At 44.7% G+C, this 19,318-nt stretch overlaps 1 protein-coding gene across 1 annotated transcript in view; it reads left to right on the top strand.

The window, feature by feature from the left end:
- LOC120048327 (chromodomain-helicase-DNA-binding protein 9-like) overlaps positions 1-19,318 on the top strand; it is a 118,996-nt gene that overhangs the window by 70,419 nt on the left and 29,259 nt on the right. The window contains exons 9-22 of the mRNA XM_038994220.1: positions 1,430-1,516; positions 5,480-5,617; positions 5,719-5,840; positions 7,512-7,755; positions 9,685-9,861; positions 10,192-10,335; positions 11,702-11,800; positions 11,936-12,092; positions 13,520-13,730; positions 15,158-15,353; positions 15,696-15,869; positions 18,017-18,202; positions 18,440-18,550; positions 18,698-18,894. Coding sequence (XP_038850148.1) covers positions 1,430-1,516; positions 5,480-5,617; positions 5,719-5,840; positions 7,512-7,755; positions 9,685-9,861; positions 10,192-10,335; positions 11,702-11,800; positions 11,936-12,092; positions 13,520-13,730; positions 15,158-15,353; positions 15,696-15,869; positions 18,017-18,202; positions 18,440-18,550; positions 18,698-18,894 — 2,243 coding nt within the window. The remainder of the gene's footprint in view (positions 1-1,429; positions 1,517-5,479; positions 5,618-5,718; positions 5,841-7,511; positions 7,756-9,684; positions 9,862-10,191; positions 10,336-11,701; positions 11,801-11,935; positions 12,093-13,519; positions 13,731-15,157; positions 15,354-15,695; positions 15,870-18,016; positions 18,203-18,439; positions 18,551-18,697; positions 18,895-19,318) is intronic.

The raw sequence follows: 19,318 nt of genomic DNA, 5'->3' as shown, positions 1-19,318 counted from the left end.
TGTTTTAGATGGAGGAGGATCCCTTTAACCCTGACTATGCCTTCCTGTGTGTTTTAGATGGAGGAGGATCCCTTTAACCCTGACTATGTCTTCCTGTGTGTTTTAGATGGAGGAGGATCCCTTTAACCCTGACTATGTCTTCCTGTGTATTTTAGAATGAGGAGGATCCCTTTAACCCTGACTATGTCTTCCTTTGTGTTTTAGATGGAGGAGGATCCCTTTAACCCTGACTATGTCTTCCTTTGTGTTTTAGATGGAGGAGGATCCCTTTAACCCTGACTATGTCTTCCTGTGTGTTATAGATGGAGGAGGATCCCTTTAACCCTGACTATGTCTTCCTGTGTGTTTTAGATGGAGGAGGATCCCTTTAACCCTGACTATGTCTTCCTTTGTGTTTTAGATGGAGGAGGATCCCTTTAACCCTGACTATGTCTTCCTGTGTGTTTTAGATGGAGGAGGATCCCTTTAACCCTGACTATGTCTTCCTGTGTGTTTTAGATGGAGGAGGATCCCTTTAACCCTGACTATGTCTTCCTGTGTGTTTTAGATGGAGGAGGATCCCTTTAACCCTGACTATGTCTTCCTTTGTGTTTTAGATGGAGGAGGATCCCTTTAACCCTGACTATGTCTTCCTGTGTGTTTTAGATGGAGGAGGATCCCTTTAACCCTGACTATGCCTTCCTGTGTGTTTTAGATGGAGGAGGATCCCTTTAACCCTGACTATGTCTTCCTGTGTGTTTTAGATGGAGGAGGATCCCTTTAACCCTGACTATGTCTTCCTGTGTGTTTTAGATGGAGGAGGATCCCTTTAACCCTGACTATGTCTTCCTGTGTGTTTTAGATGGATGAGGATCCCTTTAACCCTGACTATGTCTTCCTGTGTGTTTTAGATGGAGGAGGATCCCTTTAACCCTGACTATGTCTTCCTGTGTGTTTTAGATGGAGGAGGATCCCTTTAACCCTGACTATGTCTTCCTGTGTGTTATAGGTGGAGGAGGATCCCTTTAACCCTGACTATGTCTTCCTGTGTGTTTTAGATGGAGGAGGATCCCTTTAACCCTGACTATGTCTTCCTGTGTGTTTTAGATGGAGGAGGATCCCTTTAACCCTGACTATGTCTTCCTGTGTGTTTTAGATGGAGGAGGATCCCTTTAACCCTGACTATGTCTTCCTGTGTGTTTTAGATGGAGGAGGATCCCTTTAACCCTGACTATCTCTTCCTTTGTGTTTTAGATGGAGGAGGATCCCTTTAACCCTGACTATGTCTTCCTGTGTGTTTTAGATGGAGGAGGATCCCTTTAACCCTGACTATGTCTTCCTGTGTGTTTTAGATGGAGGAGGATCCCTTTAACCCTGACTATGTCTTCCTGTGTGTTTTAGATGGAGGAGGATCCCTTTAACCCTGACTATGTCTTCCTGTGTGTTTTAGATGGAGGAGGATCCCTTTAACCCTGACTATGTGGAGGTAGACAGAGTACTGGAGGTGTCCTATTGTGAAGACAAGGACACAGGAGAGGTAAGAGTGGGGGGTGGACTCTTTCATTCACAACAAATGACCTCCAACGGAGAGATGATTAGACTGCCTTTTGTTGGAAAGAGAGAGAGACAGAGTGTGTATGTCTGTAAATTGTGTGTGTGCGTGTGTGTGTATGTCCTTGAGTGTGTCTCATCTCCTCCTTTGTAGAAGATACTATTGTAAAGCATGGTGTCATTCCATACATGTGTATTATGGTTGTTGTCTCTGCTACTTTAGCTGAGGGTGTAACTACTAGTGTTGCTTGGTGTACCGGTACCACGGTAACATCACGTTAATACCACGGCAATACCACGGTACCAAAACCTCATGATACTTATGATACCAACATTTTAGAATACCATAGTACCTTTCGATCTAAAGAACCTGCTGGTGCCAGTTGAATTTAAGCCTCTCGTCTGTTGTATGAGCAGGTCCAATAATATCCACTTCACTTTCATCAACATATCACGTTGCAGCTGTAATCAGCCAGCCTCATCTCCTACCAACCCCCACTGACCTGCTTCTCTTCGGCCCCTCTTCATGCTCATCTATTCCTCCATCCCCGCTCGTAATGTCGACCCTGATGAGTCCTCTGTTGTTACATTTGTACATTTGTTACATTGGAACAGCACGCAGAGCGAGCAGAAAAGTTTGTATATTATATAATTTCATCACCTGTTATAACCAAGAGCACAGGCCAGTTTGATCTGACTTTGCAAGTTCACTGTCATGCTGCTCCTGAGTGTCAGAGAGGGGAAATGAAGCAGCACTTCGCGACAGGCATGCTTACAGCTTTACAGCAAAGAAAATGGCTTGTCCCTAGGGCTGTTACAGTGACCATATTACCGCCACACCTGCGTTCACGAGTCATGACGACAGTCAAATTCCACATGACCGTTTAATCACGGTAATTAGGCTTCTCCAAGCTCTGATACTGCTGATGGTCATTAATAGCCTACCAAACTTGCTAACTGCTTGGTACTCCGCACTCTATTGTCCCTCTAATCACTCTGACATCAATACAAATGTAGTTGAAAATCTAATCAAACACTTCATGAGAGGAGCTCATGTTGACAACATTTCAATAAGCTATGCAATTGCGTTAGAACAGAGTGATGGCCTCTATTAAAAAGAGGAAGATCCCATCAGCTTTGTATACGCTAGGCCTACTATAATTAATTCTCAACTTTCATAATATTAAGTACGTTGCTTCTCTTTACAACAGGAGTATAGCCTACCTGGCTCGCATGAAAATAAACCACGGGAAAAGCGTCCTCCATTGTCTATTTAAGTGCATAGCTACCCCTGTTTTAATACAGGTGCATGATAATGGTTCATTCTAAATCAAAACAAATTTCACACATATATTATTTAGTATATGTAAAGACAAGATTAAATCAAGAATAGTCTGCTGGGTGACAATATTAGCCTATCACTTGTGAATGATACCCAGCTTCAGGCAAACAGCGCATTCTTTTTTTTGCTACTTTTTCAAATCATATTCGCACACCTCATATAGCCTATAGCCATATAGTGGCCAAATAACTTCTTAGAATTAAGCACATTCATCCACTTCTAAATGACATACATACGCAGCGCGTGAGATCAAGTTTTTGTCACCATTAAAAAATGCTAAAAAAAAAAAAAAATCTCATCTGTTGCGTCAGGCTTATTGCTTAAAACAGGTTTTTTGATTGTAGTGGTTGTATTAATTTGGGATCTATCGCATCCCACAACTGTCCAAGACTATGTTTGGAATATTTATTTCTTGCACAGAATAGAGTAGGTCGACCTTTGTACTATGGGGAATAGTAGATTGACATATGCTAGTGCTTTTGCTGTTCGTCAGGCCTACTCATCTTGTTGTCTGACGAAAGTAAATGTGGACAGTTCTTCCAACATCTTCAATATGCACCTTGGTATTGGATAAGTATGCACGCAGTTGGGTCCACGGTGTGTCTGTCTTCACTTGTAGCCTGTGAGAAAGACCCGATCACGTGACGGAGAGCCATGTGAGTGTCAGAGTCGTGTGTATAGGTGTCAGGGAAGTCAGGCGCAGGAGAGTTAAACTGAGTGTAAATGGAGACTTTTAATAAATGTCCACTTAACATGCTCCAAACACGAAAATGTACATACATAAAATAAACATGGGTACGAGGACCCGTCGCGCACCTATACACCAAGAAACTACACTTGACATAAAACAATCTCTGACAAAGACATGAGGGGAAACAGAGGGTTAAATACACAAGAGGTAATGGATGGGATTGAAAACAGGTGTGTGGGAAGACAAGACAAAACCAATGGAAAATGAAAAATGGATCGATGATGGCTAGAAGACCGGTGACGTCGACTGCCGAACACCGCCCGAACAAGGAGAGGCAACGACTTCGGCAGAAGTCGTGACAGTGAGTGAGAGGTGATTCAGCACGCAGCCGGGAGAAGGGATTTATACTTATTATATTCAGCCCAAGGGCACAACGGTCGCTGGCCGCAAAAGGCATGGATTCTTTTAGGGGGCATTACGGCCACACAAAGGGGATGCAGCCGGGAAGTTTGAGGCATTATTAACTGCTTGAGTGAGAGACTGATGAAGTGTGTTCAGCCTGCGCAAGAAACAAAGCAGAGCTCGTGCCTTTCATGCAACTTTTTTCAAATCATCATTAGAGTCGCATCATGCAGCCTTAGAATGTATTAAAAATCTAAACATACAGCCCAACATTTGTATCACAACTAAAGTTACATTAATAACTCTAAATTAAGCATATAGGAGTACCTGTTTCCTTGTTAACCGCTCAACACAGAATAGAGAAAATATCCTTCCTATTTTATTCAGCTATGTTCAGTTGTATTCTTCATACGGAATTCTAAGCAAATTTTGTCTGCTAAATGAACTAGTGTAGCCCACAGCCATATGGCATAGCCAGATCAGGACCTAACATAAGGACAACTCAGAGTATGCTATTCTGTTCTTCTGAAATAGACTACATTTTCTTCTTATGTTTTTTTAAACCTGTTTAAAACAAATTATATATTTATTGTGAAGGTGTAGGCTATGTTACATGGATTTATTAGACTTTTTAAAATGTATATGTTCGAAAAGGTCAGCATCACTGGCTTGTAGGCTATGTGTGGAAGCCAGGAGATGCTAAATGTGTTTATGTTAATTAATGGTCAATTACCGTGAGACCGGCAGTTACTTGCTTGACAATCACCTGTTGACGAAATTTCGTGACCGCCACAGCCCTACTTGTCCCTAGCCTGAACGGTTCAAAAATCTGTTTCTTTCTGGTGCTCCTTAAATTCTGTTTGGTGTCTAGCGTTTTAAAAGTTGAGAGCAGTGTGTGTTTGTGGGAGTGAGTGGTGTGTGTGTGTGTGTGTGTGTGTGTGTGTGTGTGTGTGTGTGTGTGTGTGTGTGTGTGTGTGTGTGTGTGTGTGTGTGTGTGTGTGTGTGTGTGTGTGTGTGTGTGTGTGTGTGTGTGTGTGTGTGTGTTTTTACGAGAGGGAGGGAGATTGAGTGTGAGGAAGGGATGGAGAGTGTGTGTGTCTATTTTAACTGAAGAGTAAAGCAGGTTTCATGCAGTGTTTTCTCCTTACTGAGACAATGACATGCAGATCATTATGCATGTATGTTCCAGCCACCCATTCCTCCAGCCAAATCACAGGTAGGCCTTTGCAAATATGAGCAAATCAGCCATTCTATGCAGTATTCTATTAAACACTGAACAGTGTGAAGTTAAATTCAATATGTGTTGTATTGAGTAAAAGTGTGAATTTCAGTGACAGGTTTTTGCGTGGCTCATGCGCAGGAGGTTTAGAAAACGGGGGACTGGGCGAACAGGACGCTAGTGACAACACTAGTAGCTACTAAAAGGTGAAGTTTCTATGTTTTTTTGTGTTAACTCACAACATATCTCTCTTTCTTTCCCCCTCCTCCCCCTCTCTCCGTCCCTCTTCCCCCAGCAGGTGGTGTACTACCTGGTGAAGTGGTGCTCTCTGCCCTATGAAGACAGTACGTGGGAACTGAAGGGGGATGTGGACCAGAGTAAAATAGAGGAGTTTGAGCTGCGGCAGGCAGCAAGGCCAGACTCCCGCAGGACGGTAAGCCCCCTTTATTCAACCTCCTTTCTCTTCTCTTCCTCTCTCTTCTTTTCTCATCTCTCTTCTCATCTTCTCATCCTCTAACATTCTCTACCCCACAGGAGCGTCCCCCAGCCAGCCTGTGGAAGAAGAGGGATCAGTCGAGGGAGTACAGGAACAGTAACGTCCTCAGGGACTACCAGCTGGAGGGAGTCAACTGGCTCCTCTTCAACTGGTACAACAGGTCAGTAGGGCCCCCCGAGGCCACACACACACACACACACACACACACACACACACACACACACACACACACACACACACACACACACACACACACACACACACACACACACACACACACACACACACACACACACACTGTACCTGTATGCATGTGCAAACAAACAGACACACAGTGTTCTACTGCCCTGAACAGATTCTGACAGTCAGAAACACAGGGTTGTTCCAGACTTCAGATCCTAGGTTTCAGCTCTGTGGTTGTAGCATACTGCATCCAGCCAGAGAGACAAGGGCTGGACTGTCAGATTGCTAAGTAGTGCAGAAGAGAAGCCAGTGAAGCAGTGAGCTGACAGCATGTGTGTACCGAGACAGGGAGACGCTTGCCCAGAGCCTGCTGACTTCTAGCTTGGTTTAGTATGCAAAACCTGTGAAGAATGTGGTTAATAGGCTTGGACGGTATGTCGTATATACAGTGGGGAGAACAAGTATTTGATACACTGCCGATTTTGCAGGTTTTCCTACTTACAAAGCATGTAGAGGTCTGTCATTTTTATCATAGGTACACTTCAACTGTGAGAGACGGAATCTAAAACAAAAATCCAGAAAATCACATTGTATGATTTTTAAATAATTCATTTGCATTTTATTGCATGAGAGAGAGCAAAGGAGAGAGAAAGATGGAGAGACAGATCAAGGGAGAAAGCGAGTGAGTGTGGAACACATCCCAAATCATCTGTTTGTCTATAGCCAGGCTGTAGTGTTGCTACTGGGACTGTGTTTCAGAGTGCTGTGAAGTTCTTAAAGGTCCAATGCAGCACTTTTTATCTCTATCAAATAATTTCTCGGTAACAATCAAGTACCTTGATTGTGATTGTTGTCAATTAAAACGGTCAGAAAGAAACAAAAATAGCTTCTTAGCAAAGAGCAATTTCTCAAGCAAGAATTTTGCTAGGACTGCCTTGGATGGGTCTGAGTGGGGAGGGGAAAACTAACTGTTATTGGCAGAAAGGTTTAGAACTCTCTTTATTGGTCTATCAACTAATTTACTGTGATGTCACCAGGCATGCCAAAACAACGTCCCACCAAAACAGGCTGAAATTTCAGCCGGTATTTTCAATCAGCTCTTACACTAAAAGGGCATTATCATAATTTTCCCAATTTCGGAGTATTATTCCATCCTCATATTGTGGAAATATTTATAAAACACAGGAAATCCTGTTTTTGACTGCACCGAGCCTTTAAGATTAAGGAAAAAAGTATAGGAAGCAAGTGGGAGTATCTGCTCTTTGCAATTAATGTCAAGATTCACTGTAACACCCCCACCCTCTGGACAACCAGATTAATGTTCTGCCTGGCTACTAGAGGAAGGATTCTGTTCAGCCCAGTCTCATCACTTAATATCAATATCAGACAGGACCACAACTACTCTATACATGTTTTGGGACTGTAATGTCTCTCTCTCTTCCGCCAACCCCCCTCTCGCTTCCTCTCACTCCTTTCATATCAAATCAAATTGTATTTGTCACATACACGTGGTTAGCAGATGTTAATGCGAGTGTAGCGAAATGCTTGTGCTTCTAGTTCCGACAATGCAGAAATAACCAATGAGTAATCTAACCTAACAATTCCTTACTCCTTCCCTGCACCCCACCACTCTCTTCCTCCCTGACAGACGGAACTGTATCCTGGCAGATGAGATGGGTCTGGGGAAGACCATCCAGTCCATCACGTTTCTGGAGGAGATCTGGCGTGTGGGCATCAGGGGCCCCTTCCTCATCATCGCCCCCCTCTCCACCATCGCCAACTGGGAGAGGGAGTTCAGAACGTGGACCCACCTCAACGTCATTGTCTACCACGGCTCCATGGTCAGCAGGCAGATGCTGCAGCAGTATGAGATGTACTCCAGGGACACACAGGTAAACAACAACATAAATAAACAACACAGGCGAGCCGTACAAGATGTACAGTCAGGGACCCACAGATAAACAACAATGTCAACAACAGGTGAGTCCTTGAAGTTTCAAAAGTTGTTCTCTGATGAGGGGAGGTGGTGGTTGTCAGAAACAACAGCAAAAGGGCCTTGAAACCCGCTGGCAACCAGCATCTCATAATGGGGACGAAGAACAGGAGATAATGTGATGCACATCATTAGCTGTGAAAGATTAAGTGAAACTCAGGTGTTTCTCTGTTCCATTAAAGTAATGACAGTATTTGTTATATTGTGTATCAGGGAATAGTGACATGATATCAGAGATGCTCAGTCGGACAAAGAGATTTGTCCAAGGAGAGCTTGCAGGCCACATAATGAGAGAGAGAGATACTGAGATTGAGTAGCATGACTGTCATGTTCCAGCATGCCTAGTCACCTTACCCCAACACATATCTGCCTCTATCGATCCAGTATCCCTTCACATTATAAATATGCTACTGGAACTGACCCTGTATATAGTATGCTTACTTACTTTATCGTGTTCTTCTTATTTCATATCTCGTGTGTCTTTGTTCTACCTTGTTATTTTTACTATTACATTGTTATTGATTACCACATTGTTGGAGTTAGAGTTTGGAAGAAAGGTCTTTCACTGTACTTGTGCATGTGACATTAAAGCTTGAAACTTGAAAGCAGGACTCAATTTAAAGGCACATGAGAAGGGTTTGAAGGGTGGCACATGTCAGGCGGTAGCCCTGGGAAAAGGTTTTTTCTGCAGTTGTTGGCAGAGTAATGTAGAATGACAGACAGCGGTTAGGAGATCTTAGTATGCAAATGTAACAAGGGAGGAGGGGAAGAACAGATGAGGGAGGAGAGGAAAGATGAGCTGCCACCAGGCTGTCTCACTGGAAGACTGTGATGTCACTGTGGTACCACAGGGCTTATTCTTACAGCACGGCTCACCCCTTAACACACAGGGAATCACCTTAACACACAGGGAATCACCTTAACACACAGGGAATCACCTTAACACACAGGGAATCACCTTAACACACAGGGAATCACCTTAACACACAGGGAATCACCTTAACACACAGGGAATCACCTTAGCACACAGGGAATCACCTTAACACACAGGGAATCACCTTAACACACAGGGAATCACCTTAGCACACAGGGAATCACCTTAACACACAGGGAATCACCTTAACACACAGGGAATCACCTTAACACACAGGGAATCACCTTAACACACAGGGAATCACCTTAGCACACAGGGAATCACCTTAACACACAGGAAATCACCTTAACACACAGGGAATCACCTTAACACACAGAGAATCACCTTAACACACAGGGAATCACCTTAACACACAGGGAATCACCTTAACACACAGGGAATCACCTTAACACACAGGGAATCACCTTAACACACAGGGAATCACCTTAACACACAGAGAATCACCTTAACACACAGGGAATCACCTTAACACACAGGGAATCACCTTAACACACAGAGAATCACCTTAACACACAGGGAATCACCTTAACACACAGGGAATCACCTTAACACACAGGGAATCAACTTAACACACAGGGAATCACCTTAACACACAGGGAATCACCTTAACACACAGGGAATCACCTTAACACACAGAGAATCACCTTAACACACAGGGAATCACCTTAACACACAGGGAATCACCTTAACACACAGGGAATCACCTTAACACACAGGGAATCACCTTAACACACAGGGAATCACCTTAACACACAGGGAATCAACTTAACACACAGGGAATCAACTTAACACACAGGGAATCACCTTAACACACAGGGAATCACCTTAACACACAGGGAATGAATGGAAGAGTTGTATTGACTCCCTGTGCGTTTCTTCCTGGTTTTCCTCCAGGGTCGTGTGGTGCGGGGAGCCTACAAGTTCCACGCCCTCATCACCACCTTTGAGATGATCCTGGGCGGCTGTCCAGAGCTCAACGCCATCGAGTGGCGCTGCGTCATCATCGACGAGGCCCATCGCCTCAAGAACAAGAACTGCAAGCTGCTAGAGGGCTTCAAGCTCATGAATCTGGTATGTCCAAGTCACTGAGCATACTGTAGGGCAGAACTGAGCAAAGGGTAGAAATGCAGCCATTACAGCTTGAATGTTTGAGATCCTAGGCCTAGTGTGTCTCCAATCAATATCTTATTTGTGTGTGGAGAGAAGCAGTGAAACGTGCCCTAATGGTAACCATCACTGTACACCAATCTGGTTGGATCTTAAGATTGTTTGTGATTGAGGTCTCCCCTCTCTCTGTAGTTGTGTTCAATGGAGGCACAGCTTGTAGGTTGGAGTTCCAATGCTGTGTGTCTTGTATTGTTTCTAACTCACATCTCTCTCTTCCCTCTCCTCTCTCTCCAGGAACACAAAGTTCTCCTGACAGGGACCCCCCTCCAGAACACGGTAGAGGAGCTGTTCAGTCTGCTGCACTTCCTGGAGCCTCAAAGCTTCCCCTCAGAGAACACCTTCATGCTGGAGTTTGGAGACCTCAAGACTGAGGAGCAGGTGAGGCTGTGTGATTCTATCATGTGGTTGTTGGGTTCGTATCAAGTGTGTCGCTGTCAGTGTGACTGTGTGAGTATTATGTTGTTGGGTTCCTATCAACAAAGTGTATGTGAGAAATACTGTGTGTTATAGTTTAGTCTCTGCCTGTGTGTGAGTGTGTCCTTTACCATCACTGATCATAATGAATATGATTATTAATACAGAAGCTAATTTGTTTTCATATGGTATCAGGGGACATGAGTGTGTTTTTCCCCACTCACCCCACCTGGTGTTTGAACAGTGTGTCAGTGTGTGGAGATAATGATCCTGTTGGTACAGATGGAACTCTGAAGGAGAATAGAGCTCACACGCAGACAGACAGACAGACAGACAGACAGACAGACAGACAGACAGACAGACAGACAGACAGACAGGCAGGCAGGCAGGCAGGCAGGCAGGCAGGCAGGCAGGCAGGCAGGCAGGCAGGCAGGCAGGCAGGCAGGCAGGCAGGCAGGCAGGCGCAGGCAGGCAGGCAGGCAGGCAGGCAGGCAGGCAGGCAGGCAGGCAGGCAGGCAGGCAGGCAGGCAGGCAGGCAGGCAGGCAGGCAGGCAGGGAAAGTTATGTTAAAGGCCCTGTAGCATTATGCTGATGTAATTACAGTTATTTAGAAACCCTATAATCAACCTCATGGACTTCATCAGTCTGTTAGTGTGAAAAACACAGCAGCATTGCAGTTATTGACACACTCAAACAGGTGTTCCTGGCATCTACTACCACACCCAGTTCAAAGGCACTTAAATATTTTGGCTTGCCCATTCGCCCTCTGAATGGCACACATACACTCCATGTCTCAATTGTCTCAAGTCTTAAAAATCCTTCTTTAACCTGTCTCCTCCCTTTCATCTACACTGATTGAAGTGGATTTAATAAGGGATCATAGGTTTCACCTGGATTCACCTGGTCAGTCTATGTCATAGAAAGCAGGTGTAAATGAATGAGAGGAGACAGGTTAAAGAAGGATTTCTAAGGTGTTCCTAATGTTTTGTACACTCAGTGTATTGTACTGGTTTGACAATCATACCACTGACCGGCCCATGGTCAACCCCTCTTAATCCTGCTAATCCTTCAGCACCTCTTGTTAAAATCATGTGTGTGTAGGTGCGTGTGTGGGTTCATGTGTGGGTGCATGTGTGGGTGCGTGAGTGTGTGAAAGTGGGCGTTCCTGTTCCAGACTCTCCACATGTTAACGTGTATCTTCCATCTCTCTGTATCCGTCTCTATGTGTCTCAGGTCAAAAAGCTTCACATATTACTGTAAACTGTGTCTGTGTGTATGAGTGCGTATGCATGCGTCCATATATGAACATGCATATCTCGGTCTCTCTCAGGTCCAGAAGTTGCAGGCCATCCTGAAGCCCATGATGCTGCGTCGTCTCAAGGAGGACGTGGAGAAGAAGCTGGCTCCTAAGGAGGAAACCATCATTGAGGTGTGTATGTGCGTGTTTGTGTTGTGTGTGTGCTTGAGATTGAGTTTTTGTGCTTTTTTTGTCTTAGTTTTGCTGACTGATGTGGTTTCTGTGTATTGTCCTATATAATTGAATGTTTCTATATAATGTGGTCAGGTGGAGCTGACCAACATCCAGAAGAAGTACTACAGAGCCATCCTGGAGAAGAACTTCTCCTTCCTGTCTAAAGGAGTCGGCCAGGCCAACGTCCCCAACCTGGTCAACACCATGATGGAGCTGAGGAAGTGTTGCAACCACCCCTACCTCATTAAAGGTACTGAACACACCACTACCTGACCCTGACCCCTACCTAACCCTAACTGTAACCAGGGTTGGGGTCAATTCCATTGAAATTCTAGTCAATTCAGAAAGTAAACCAAATTCCAATTCCCATTTTCCCCATTGAAAAGCATTGAAGAGAATTGGAATTGGAATTTCAGTTTACTTCCTTAATTGACATGGAATTGCCCCAAGCCTGACTGTAACTCAATCTGGTCAACACCATGATGGAGCTGAGAAGCTGCTGTAACCAGCCTTACCTCATCTCATCAAAGGTACTAAACTGTGTGTGTGTGTGTGTGTGTGTGTGTGTGTGTGTGTGTGTGTGTGTGTGTGTGTGTGTGTGTGTGTGTGTGTGTGTGTGTGTGTGTGTGTGTAACAGTTTTAATGAGGGCTAGGACAACTAAAGGATCAGCTTTAGAGTTGATAAACTGCCAAATGGAAATATGAAGGCTTTCTAATTAAGCAATAAGTCACGGGGGGGTGTGGTATATGGGCTCCTGAGTGGCGCAGCGGTCTAGGACACTGATGCTAGAGGCATCACTATAGACACCCTGGTTCGTATCCAGGCTGTATCACAACCGGCTGTGATTGGGAATCCCATAGGGCAGCACACAATTGGCCCAGCGTTGTCCGGATTTGACCAGTGTAGGCCGTCATTGTAAGTAAGAATTTGTTCTTAATTGACTTACCTAGTTAAATAAAGGTTAAATAAATAAAAAAACGTTGGTAACCAGTTTATAATAGCAATAAGGCCTTATTGCTATTATAAACTGGTTACCAACGTAATTAGAGCAGTAAAAATAAATGTTTTGTCATACCAGTGTTATACGGTCGGATATACCACGGCTGTCAGCCAATTAGCATTCAGGGCTCGAACCACCCAGTTTTTCATATCCGGTAGTTTTTAGTATGTCAAATCAAAAAAGGGGTTGTTAGACTTGATAAGCATTATAGAAGTCCTAATTCTCATATTGTCTTTGACCTGCATACAGATTAGTGTAGTTATGGTACCTTTCTTCATCAATGCTGGTTTGTGAGTTTGAGGCAGTGAGCTGTGTGTGTGTGACCTGTCTCTTTGGTCATTCAGTTGCTTGGTCATTATCCTTCTAACCAGTGACCAGAGAGAGAGAGTTCCTTGTACCGCCACCTCACTCAGGTCCACCCTCTTTTTTCCAGTACCATATTGTACAAAATCTATTCCATGACTGAGTTGCTATTCCTATCTGTCTTAAAGTAGGTACTGTATACAGATTAGGTCAAAATGGTAGCATGGTACCAGATTGTGTCATCCAGTCTTTTCCCAATAGAAGCCAAACTCTGGTGGCAACAGCGTTAGATGGGGGCCCCGCCCTGCTTGTACAATTGTAGCAGAAACACTGATACCATCACTGAGTTTATTTGTCTGTCCATCTCTCCCAGGTGCTGAGGAGAAGATCTTGGAGGACTTCCGAGAGGTGTACAGCCCTGTTGCCTTTGATTTCCACCTGCAGGCCATGGTGCAGTCGGCTGGTAAACTGGTCCTCATAGATAAGCTGCTGCCCAAGATGAAGGCCGGGGGACACAAGGTCCTCATCTTCTCCCAGATGGTCCGCTGTCTGGATATCCTGGAGGACTACCTCATCCAGAGAAGGTACTGCTGCCTGCCTCTCGTCTTGTATTACTATGCTCCCAAGTACTCCACTCCAATAGAAGCCTGGAAATCAAGGTTCTCTCTCCTCAGATATTTCATATTGTGAGATGATGTAGTTTGAGATGAGATATATAATGTTTATTACTTTGTGTCAGTGCATGTAGAATTTTAAACGCCCTCTGCAGTTTCAGCTAGGCTGATGCAGAAAAAGACAGGAATCATGCTTGAGAGGGTAATAGACTTTGTAATATCCATTTTTCAGCTCCATTTTCAAAGTGATGTATTTATGGTTTATTATCTGGTGTTAGCTAGCTAGCAGTTTGCAGTGCAGCAAAAGCTGAATCACTCCAGTACTTTCCCTTATTAAATTGAATGTAGTTGAAGAGAAATGCTGAATCTCTAAGCATTAGCCTCTCTCTTCAGTGAAAGAGAAAGAGCCTTTTAAAGCCCCCTGTGCTCATCACTCCATAATGCTACCCAGAGCAGGGAGATGATAAAGACTGTGTAACAGAAGCAGAAGAATGTACCAAGACCCTTTCATTCAAGGTCTTAATCTCCTGGCTTAATGAGCTTCCTGTTTGCACGCTAAATGAAAAGGATATTATCCCAGCAGCCCGTCTAAGCTGAGGAAAGCGGGCGACTGGCCTGGTCTGTGTGGTCTCTCTATATCTTCCTCCCTTTCCCTCCTGATATCTCTGTCCTCTCTCTTCTTCTCCCTCTCTCTATCCTCTCTTGTCTCTCTCACTATCCCGGGCCTGGCCCTGTGTTCTTCTCCCCTCCCTGCTTCTTTCTGGAACTCAAACCCCGAACAAAACCAGTGTAAACACACAAGGCGAGTCGCTCCGCTCAGTGGCTAGGCAAGGCTTAGCCGGGGATCAGCGGCAGGTCACAGACTCCCTCGGGGCACTCCCACATCAGACAGAGGGAGAGAGGAGTCTGTGGGCGGGCGGAGGGAAGTGGGTCACTGCAGAGGTGAGGGGGTGAGGTGTATAAGGTGAAGAAGATGAGGGGTAGGATGTGGGGTAAGGCAGGGGCGAGGCCAGGGCTCCTGGGAAAGAGGCTGCCCGTGATCAGCGAGCTAAACCACCTTGTTCTCTGCCAGAGAGAGGGGGAGGAAGGATGAAAGGAGGAAGAGGGAGCAGAATAGAGAGAGAGGGGAAAAGAGAGACAGGAATGGAGGAAAGAAGGAGAGAACTAGTGAATGTTGTTTGAAAGTGGGTGACAAAAACAAATTCCTGGAAATATTGTGTGGCAATTGGAGGCCCCTTAATGTGTGATGGTTGGTGTTGTATCAGCTACTGTAAAACTCTGTGTCGTACTGTATGTAAATGTTGACATTCATGATACTTGGATGTGACACTAGAACATGTGTAATTATGTGTACTAGAAGATCCTCCTCCAACCCTGCATGGTCCTGTGTTCCTCAGGTACCTGTATGAGCGTATCGATGGCAGAGTGAGAGGTAACCTGCGTCAGGCAGCTATAGACCGTTTCAGCAAACCAGACTCGGACCGCTTTGTGTTCCTGCTGTGTACCCGGGCTGGAGGTCTGGGCATCAACTTGACTGCTGCTGACACCTGTATTATCTTTGACTCAGACTGGAACCCACAGAACGACCTGCAGGTAAAGACACACACAGACATTTAAAGTGACACCAGCCTCCACTGTAATACAATTAGCAACAAAGGTGTGGTCACTTTCTATTTCAATTCAGTCAATTCAGAAAGTCCTTGAATTGAGAAGTGTCTTTTATATCCTACTATAATAGTTTAACTTTTTCATTGGCACAGCTTGGATAGTAAAATGTATGTATGCATGACTAAGTCGCTTTGGATAAAAGCGTCTGCTAAATGGCATATATTATATTATTATAGCAGAGCAACGATCTTGATCCTAAAGTGATTTTTATTGGACAAATATAAAATGTATTGGGTTGGTCATAACCAAGTTATTTTTCATTATTAGGCCCAGGCTCGCTGCCATAGGATTGGTCAGAACAAGGCGGTGAAGGTGTACCGTCTGATCACCAGGAACTCTTACGAGCGGGAGATGTTTGACCGGGCCAGCCTCAAACTGGGCCTGGACAAGGCTGTGCTGCAGAGCATGAGTGGCAGAGAGAACAGCGTGCCGGGAGGAGGGGTGAGTCTGCTGTGTTCATCATACACACACACACTCTGCAGCACCTGTATCAGTCCAGTGGATGCTCTATGCATTCGGGAAAGTATTCTGACCCCTTGACTTTTTTCACATTTTGTTATGTTACAGCCTTATTCTAAAATGGATTAAATATTTTTTTTAATCTCAGCAATCTACATACAATAACCCATAATGACAAAGCAAAAACAGGTTTTCAGAGTTTTTTGCAAATGTATTACAAATAAAAAACATAAATACCTTCTTTACATAAGTATTCAGACCATTTGCTATGAGACTTGAAATTGAGCTCAGGTGCATCCTGTTTCCATTGATCATCCTTGAGATGTTTCTACAACTTGATTGGAGTCCATCTGTCGTAAATTCAATTGATTGGACATGATATGGAAAAGCACACACCTGTCTATATAAAGTCTCACAGTTGACAGTGCGTATCAGATCAAACATCAAGCAATGATGTTGAAGGAATTGTCCGTAGAGCTCCGAGACAGGATTGTGTCGAGGCACAGATCTGGGGAAGGTTACCAAAACATTTCTGCAGCATTGAAGGTCCCCAAGAACACAGTGGCCTCCATCATTCTTAAATGGAAGAAGTTTGGAACCACCAAGACTCTCTAGAGCTGACCGCCCGGCCAAACTGAGCAATCGGGGAATAAGGGCCTTGGTCAGGGAGGTGACCAAGAACCCGATGGTCACTGACAGAGCTCTAGAATTCCTCTGTGGAGATGGGAGAACCTTCCAGAAGGACAACCATCTCTACAGCACTCCACCAATCAGACCTTTATGGTAGAGTGGCCAGACGGAACCCGCTCTTCAGTAAAAGCCACATGACAGCACGCTTGGAGTTTGCCAAAAGGCACTTAAAAACTCTCAGACCATGAGAAACAAGATTCTCTGGTCTGATGAAACCAAGATTGAACTCTTTGATCTGAATGCCAAGCGTCACATCTGGAGGAAACCTGGCACCATTCCTATGGTGTAGCATGGTGGTGGCAGCATCATGCTGTGGGGATGTTTTTCAGTGGCAGGGACTGGGAGACTAGTCAGGATCGAGGCAAAGATGAATGTACAGAGCGATCCTTGATTAAAACCTGCTCCAGAGCACTCAGGACCTCAGACTGGGGCGGATGTTCACCTTCCAACAGGACAACAACCCTAAGCACACAGCCAAGACAACACAGGAGTGGCTTCGGGACAAGTCTCTGAATGTCCTTGAGTGGCCCAGCCAGAGCCCGGACTTGAACCCGATCAAACATCTCTGGATAGACCTGAAAATAGCTGTGCAGCAACGCTCCCCATCCAACCTGACAGAGCTTGAGAGGATCTGCAGAGAGGAATGGAAGAAACTCCCCAAATACAGGTGTACCAAGCTTGTAGCGTCATACCCAAGAAGACTCAATTATGTAATCGCTGCCAAAGGTGCTTCAACAAAGTACTGAGTAACGGGTCTGAATACTTATGTAAATGTCATATTTCAGTTTTTTTTTTATATACATTTGCAAAAAATATATATATATGTTTTTTGCTTTGTCATTATGGGTTATTGTGTGTAGATTGATGAGGGAAAAAAATATTTAGTCAATTTTAGAATAAGGCTGTAATGTAACAAAATGTGGAAAAAGTCAAGGGGTCAGAATATATTCTGAAGGCAAAAAATGTTATGTCCATTCTACGAAATGAGAGTGTAGAAAATGGACTAGTCAATATAATAAACACAGCTTTGAGATATCCTCTTAGTGCATCATCAGTGTGTAGGAGGAGCTTAGCTGTTTCTCTCTCTGGATTAGCTGGACTATCAGGAAGAAAGTGTTGAGCAGACATTAGCACCACCAGCTGCATACTAACACACCATGGGTCAGCTGGGGGTTGCTGCTACTCTTTCAGATTTAAAAAGGTCTAGCATGTGATCCAGTTCAGCTTCAGTTCAACTAACTGTCTCTCTCCTCTGCGTTTCTCACACTAGAGTGTCTGTCTGTTTTTGTGTGGTGTTAATGCATGTGCATGTGTTGTGCACATGTTTGTGTGTACAATGATGTAATGTGTAAATAGTCCAGTCTGTGATCTACTGTAGTCCATCATCAGTTCCCCTAACACCCTCTCTGTTTCTCCTTCTCCCCCTCCCCTCTCTCCAGCCGACCCAGCAGCAGCTGTCTAAGAAGGAGATCGAGGACCTGCTGAGGAAAGGGGCGTATGGAGCTCTGATGGACGATGAGGATGAGGGGGCCAAGTTCTGTGAGGAGGACATCGACCAGATCCTTCAACGCAGGACCAAGACCATCACCATCGAGTCTGAGGGACGGGGATCTACCTTTGCCAAGGTACCCAGTGACTGAAAGAGCACCACACAGTGGTCATTGTTTGAATGTTGCTATCCTTTTCCTTTCTGAATGACTAGCAGTAGTAACCCGTGTCTCCTGTCTACTCTCATGTCACTCTTCATCACAGACTCTCAGCTCTGTTAGGAGACTCAGACTTCTCATTGAAGGAGACTCAGGAAGGAACAGTGAATCAGATTATCAAGGTTTAATGTGATATAATGTCTTCTTCTCTCTCAGGCCAGTTTTGTGGCATCCGGAAACCGCACAGACATTTCTCTGGACGACCCCAACTTCTGGGACAAGTGGGCCAAGAAGGCTGAGATTGACATGGACTCTGCCAATGACAGAGTAAGTAATGCTTTAGTTTAAACACTGAACCTGCTCTTTCTGGCCATGATGAGATATGTTATATAGGAGATAAGATCAATGCCATGAGTGAATTTGCTACAATAGTATCTGAGTATCTGTGTGTGTTCCTCTCCTATTCCACAACAGAACAGCCTGGTAATTGACACTCCGAGGGTGAGGAAGCAGACCCGACCCTTCAGTGCCACTAAGGACGAGCTGGCAGAGCTGTCAGAGGGGGAGAGTGACAACGAGGACAAGCCCAAGCTCCGCCGGCCCCACGACCGCCTCAACAGCTACGGCAGGACAGAGTGCTTCAGAGTGGAGAAGAACCTACTAGTATACGGGTCAGTGTCAGTGACTGTACCACTTATGCTAGATAATATACAAACCAACATTGATACTAAATAACAATGTTCTTTAATACATATCTTGGGGACCCACAGGATGTGCAGACTTGAGTTTCAGCCCAGACCAACCACATCTTGTTCTTAGTGTTACTGCTGTACAGTGTTGTGTCTGTACTGAGGCTCTCCTGTGTTGTCCATCTATATTGTACAGTGTTGTGTCTGTATTGAGGCTCTCCTGTGTTGGCCATCTATATTGTACAGTGTTGTCTGTACTGAGGCTCTCCTGTGTTGTTTATCTGTATTGTACAGCGTTGTGTCTGTATTGAGGCTCTCCTGTGTTGTTCATCTATATTGTACAGTGTTGTCTGTACTGAGGCTCTCCTGTGTTGTTTATCTGTATTGTACAGCGTTGTGTCTGTAT

This window comes from Salvelinus namaycush, chromosome 1 (genome assembly GCF_016432855.1).
Source record: "Salvelinus namaycush isolate Seneca chromosome 1, SaNama_1.0, whole genome shotgun sequence".
In the NCBI taxonomy this organism is placed as follows: domain Eukaryota; kingdom Metazoa; phylum Chordata; class Actinopteri; order Salmoniformes; family Salmonidae; genus Salvelinus; species Salvelinus namaycush.
Note: the sequence above shows the minus strand (reverse complement) of the source record. Positions and strands in the feature narration are given on the sequence as shown.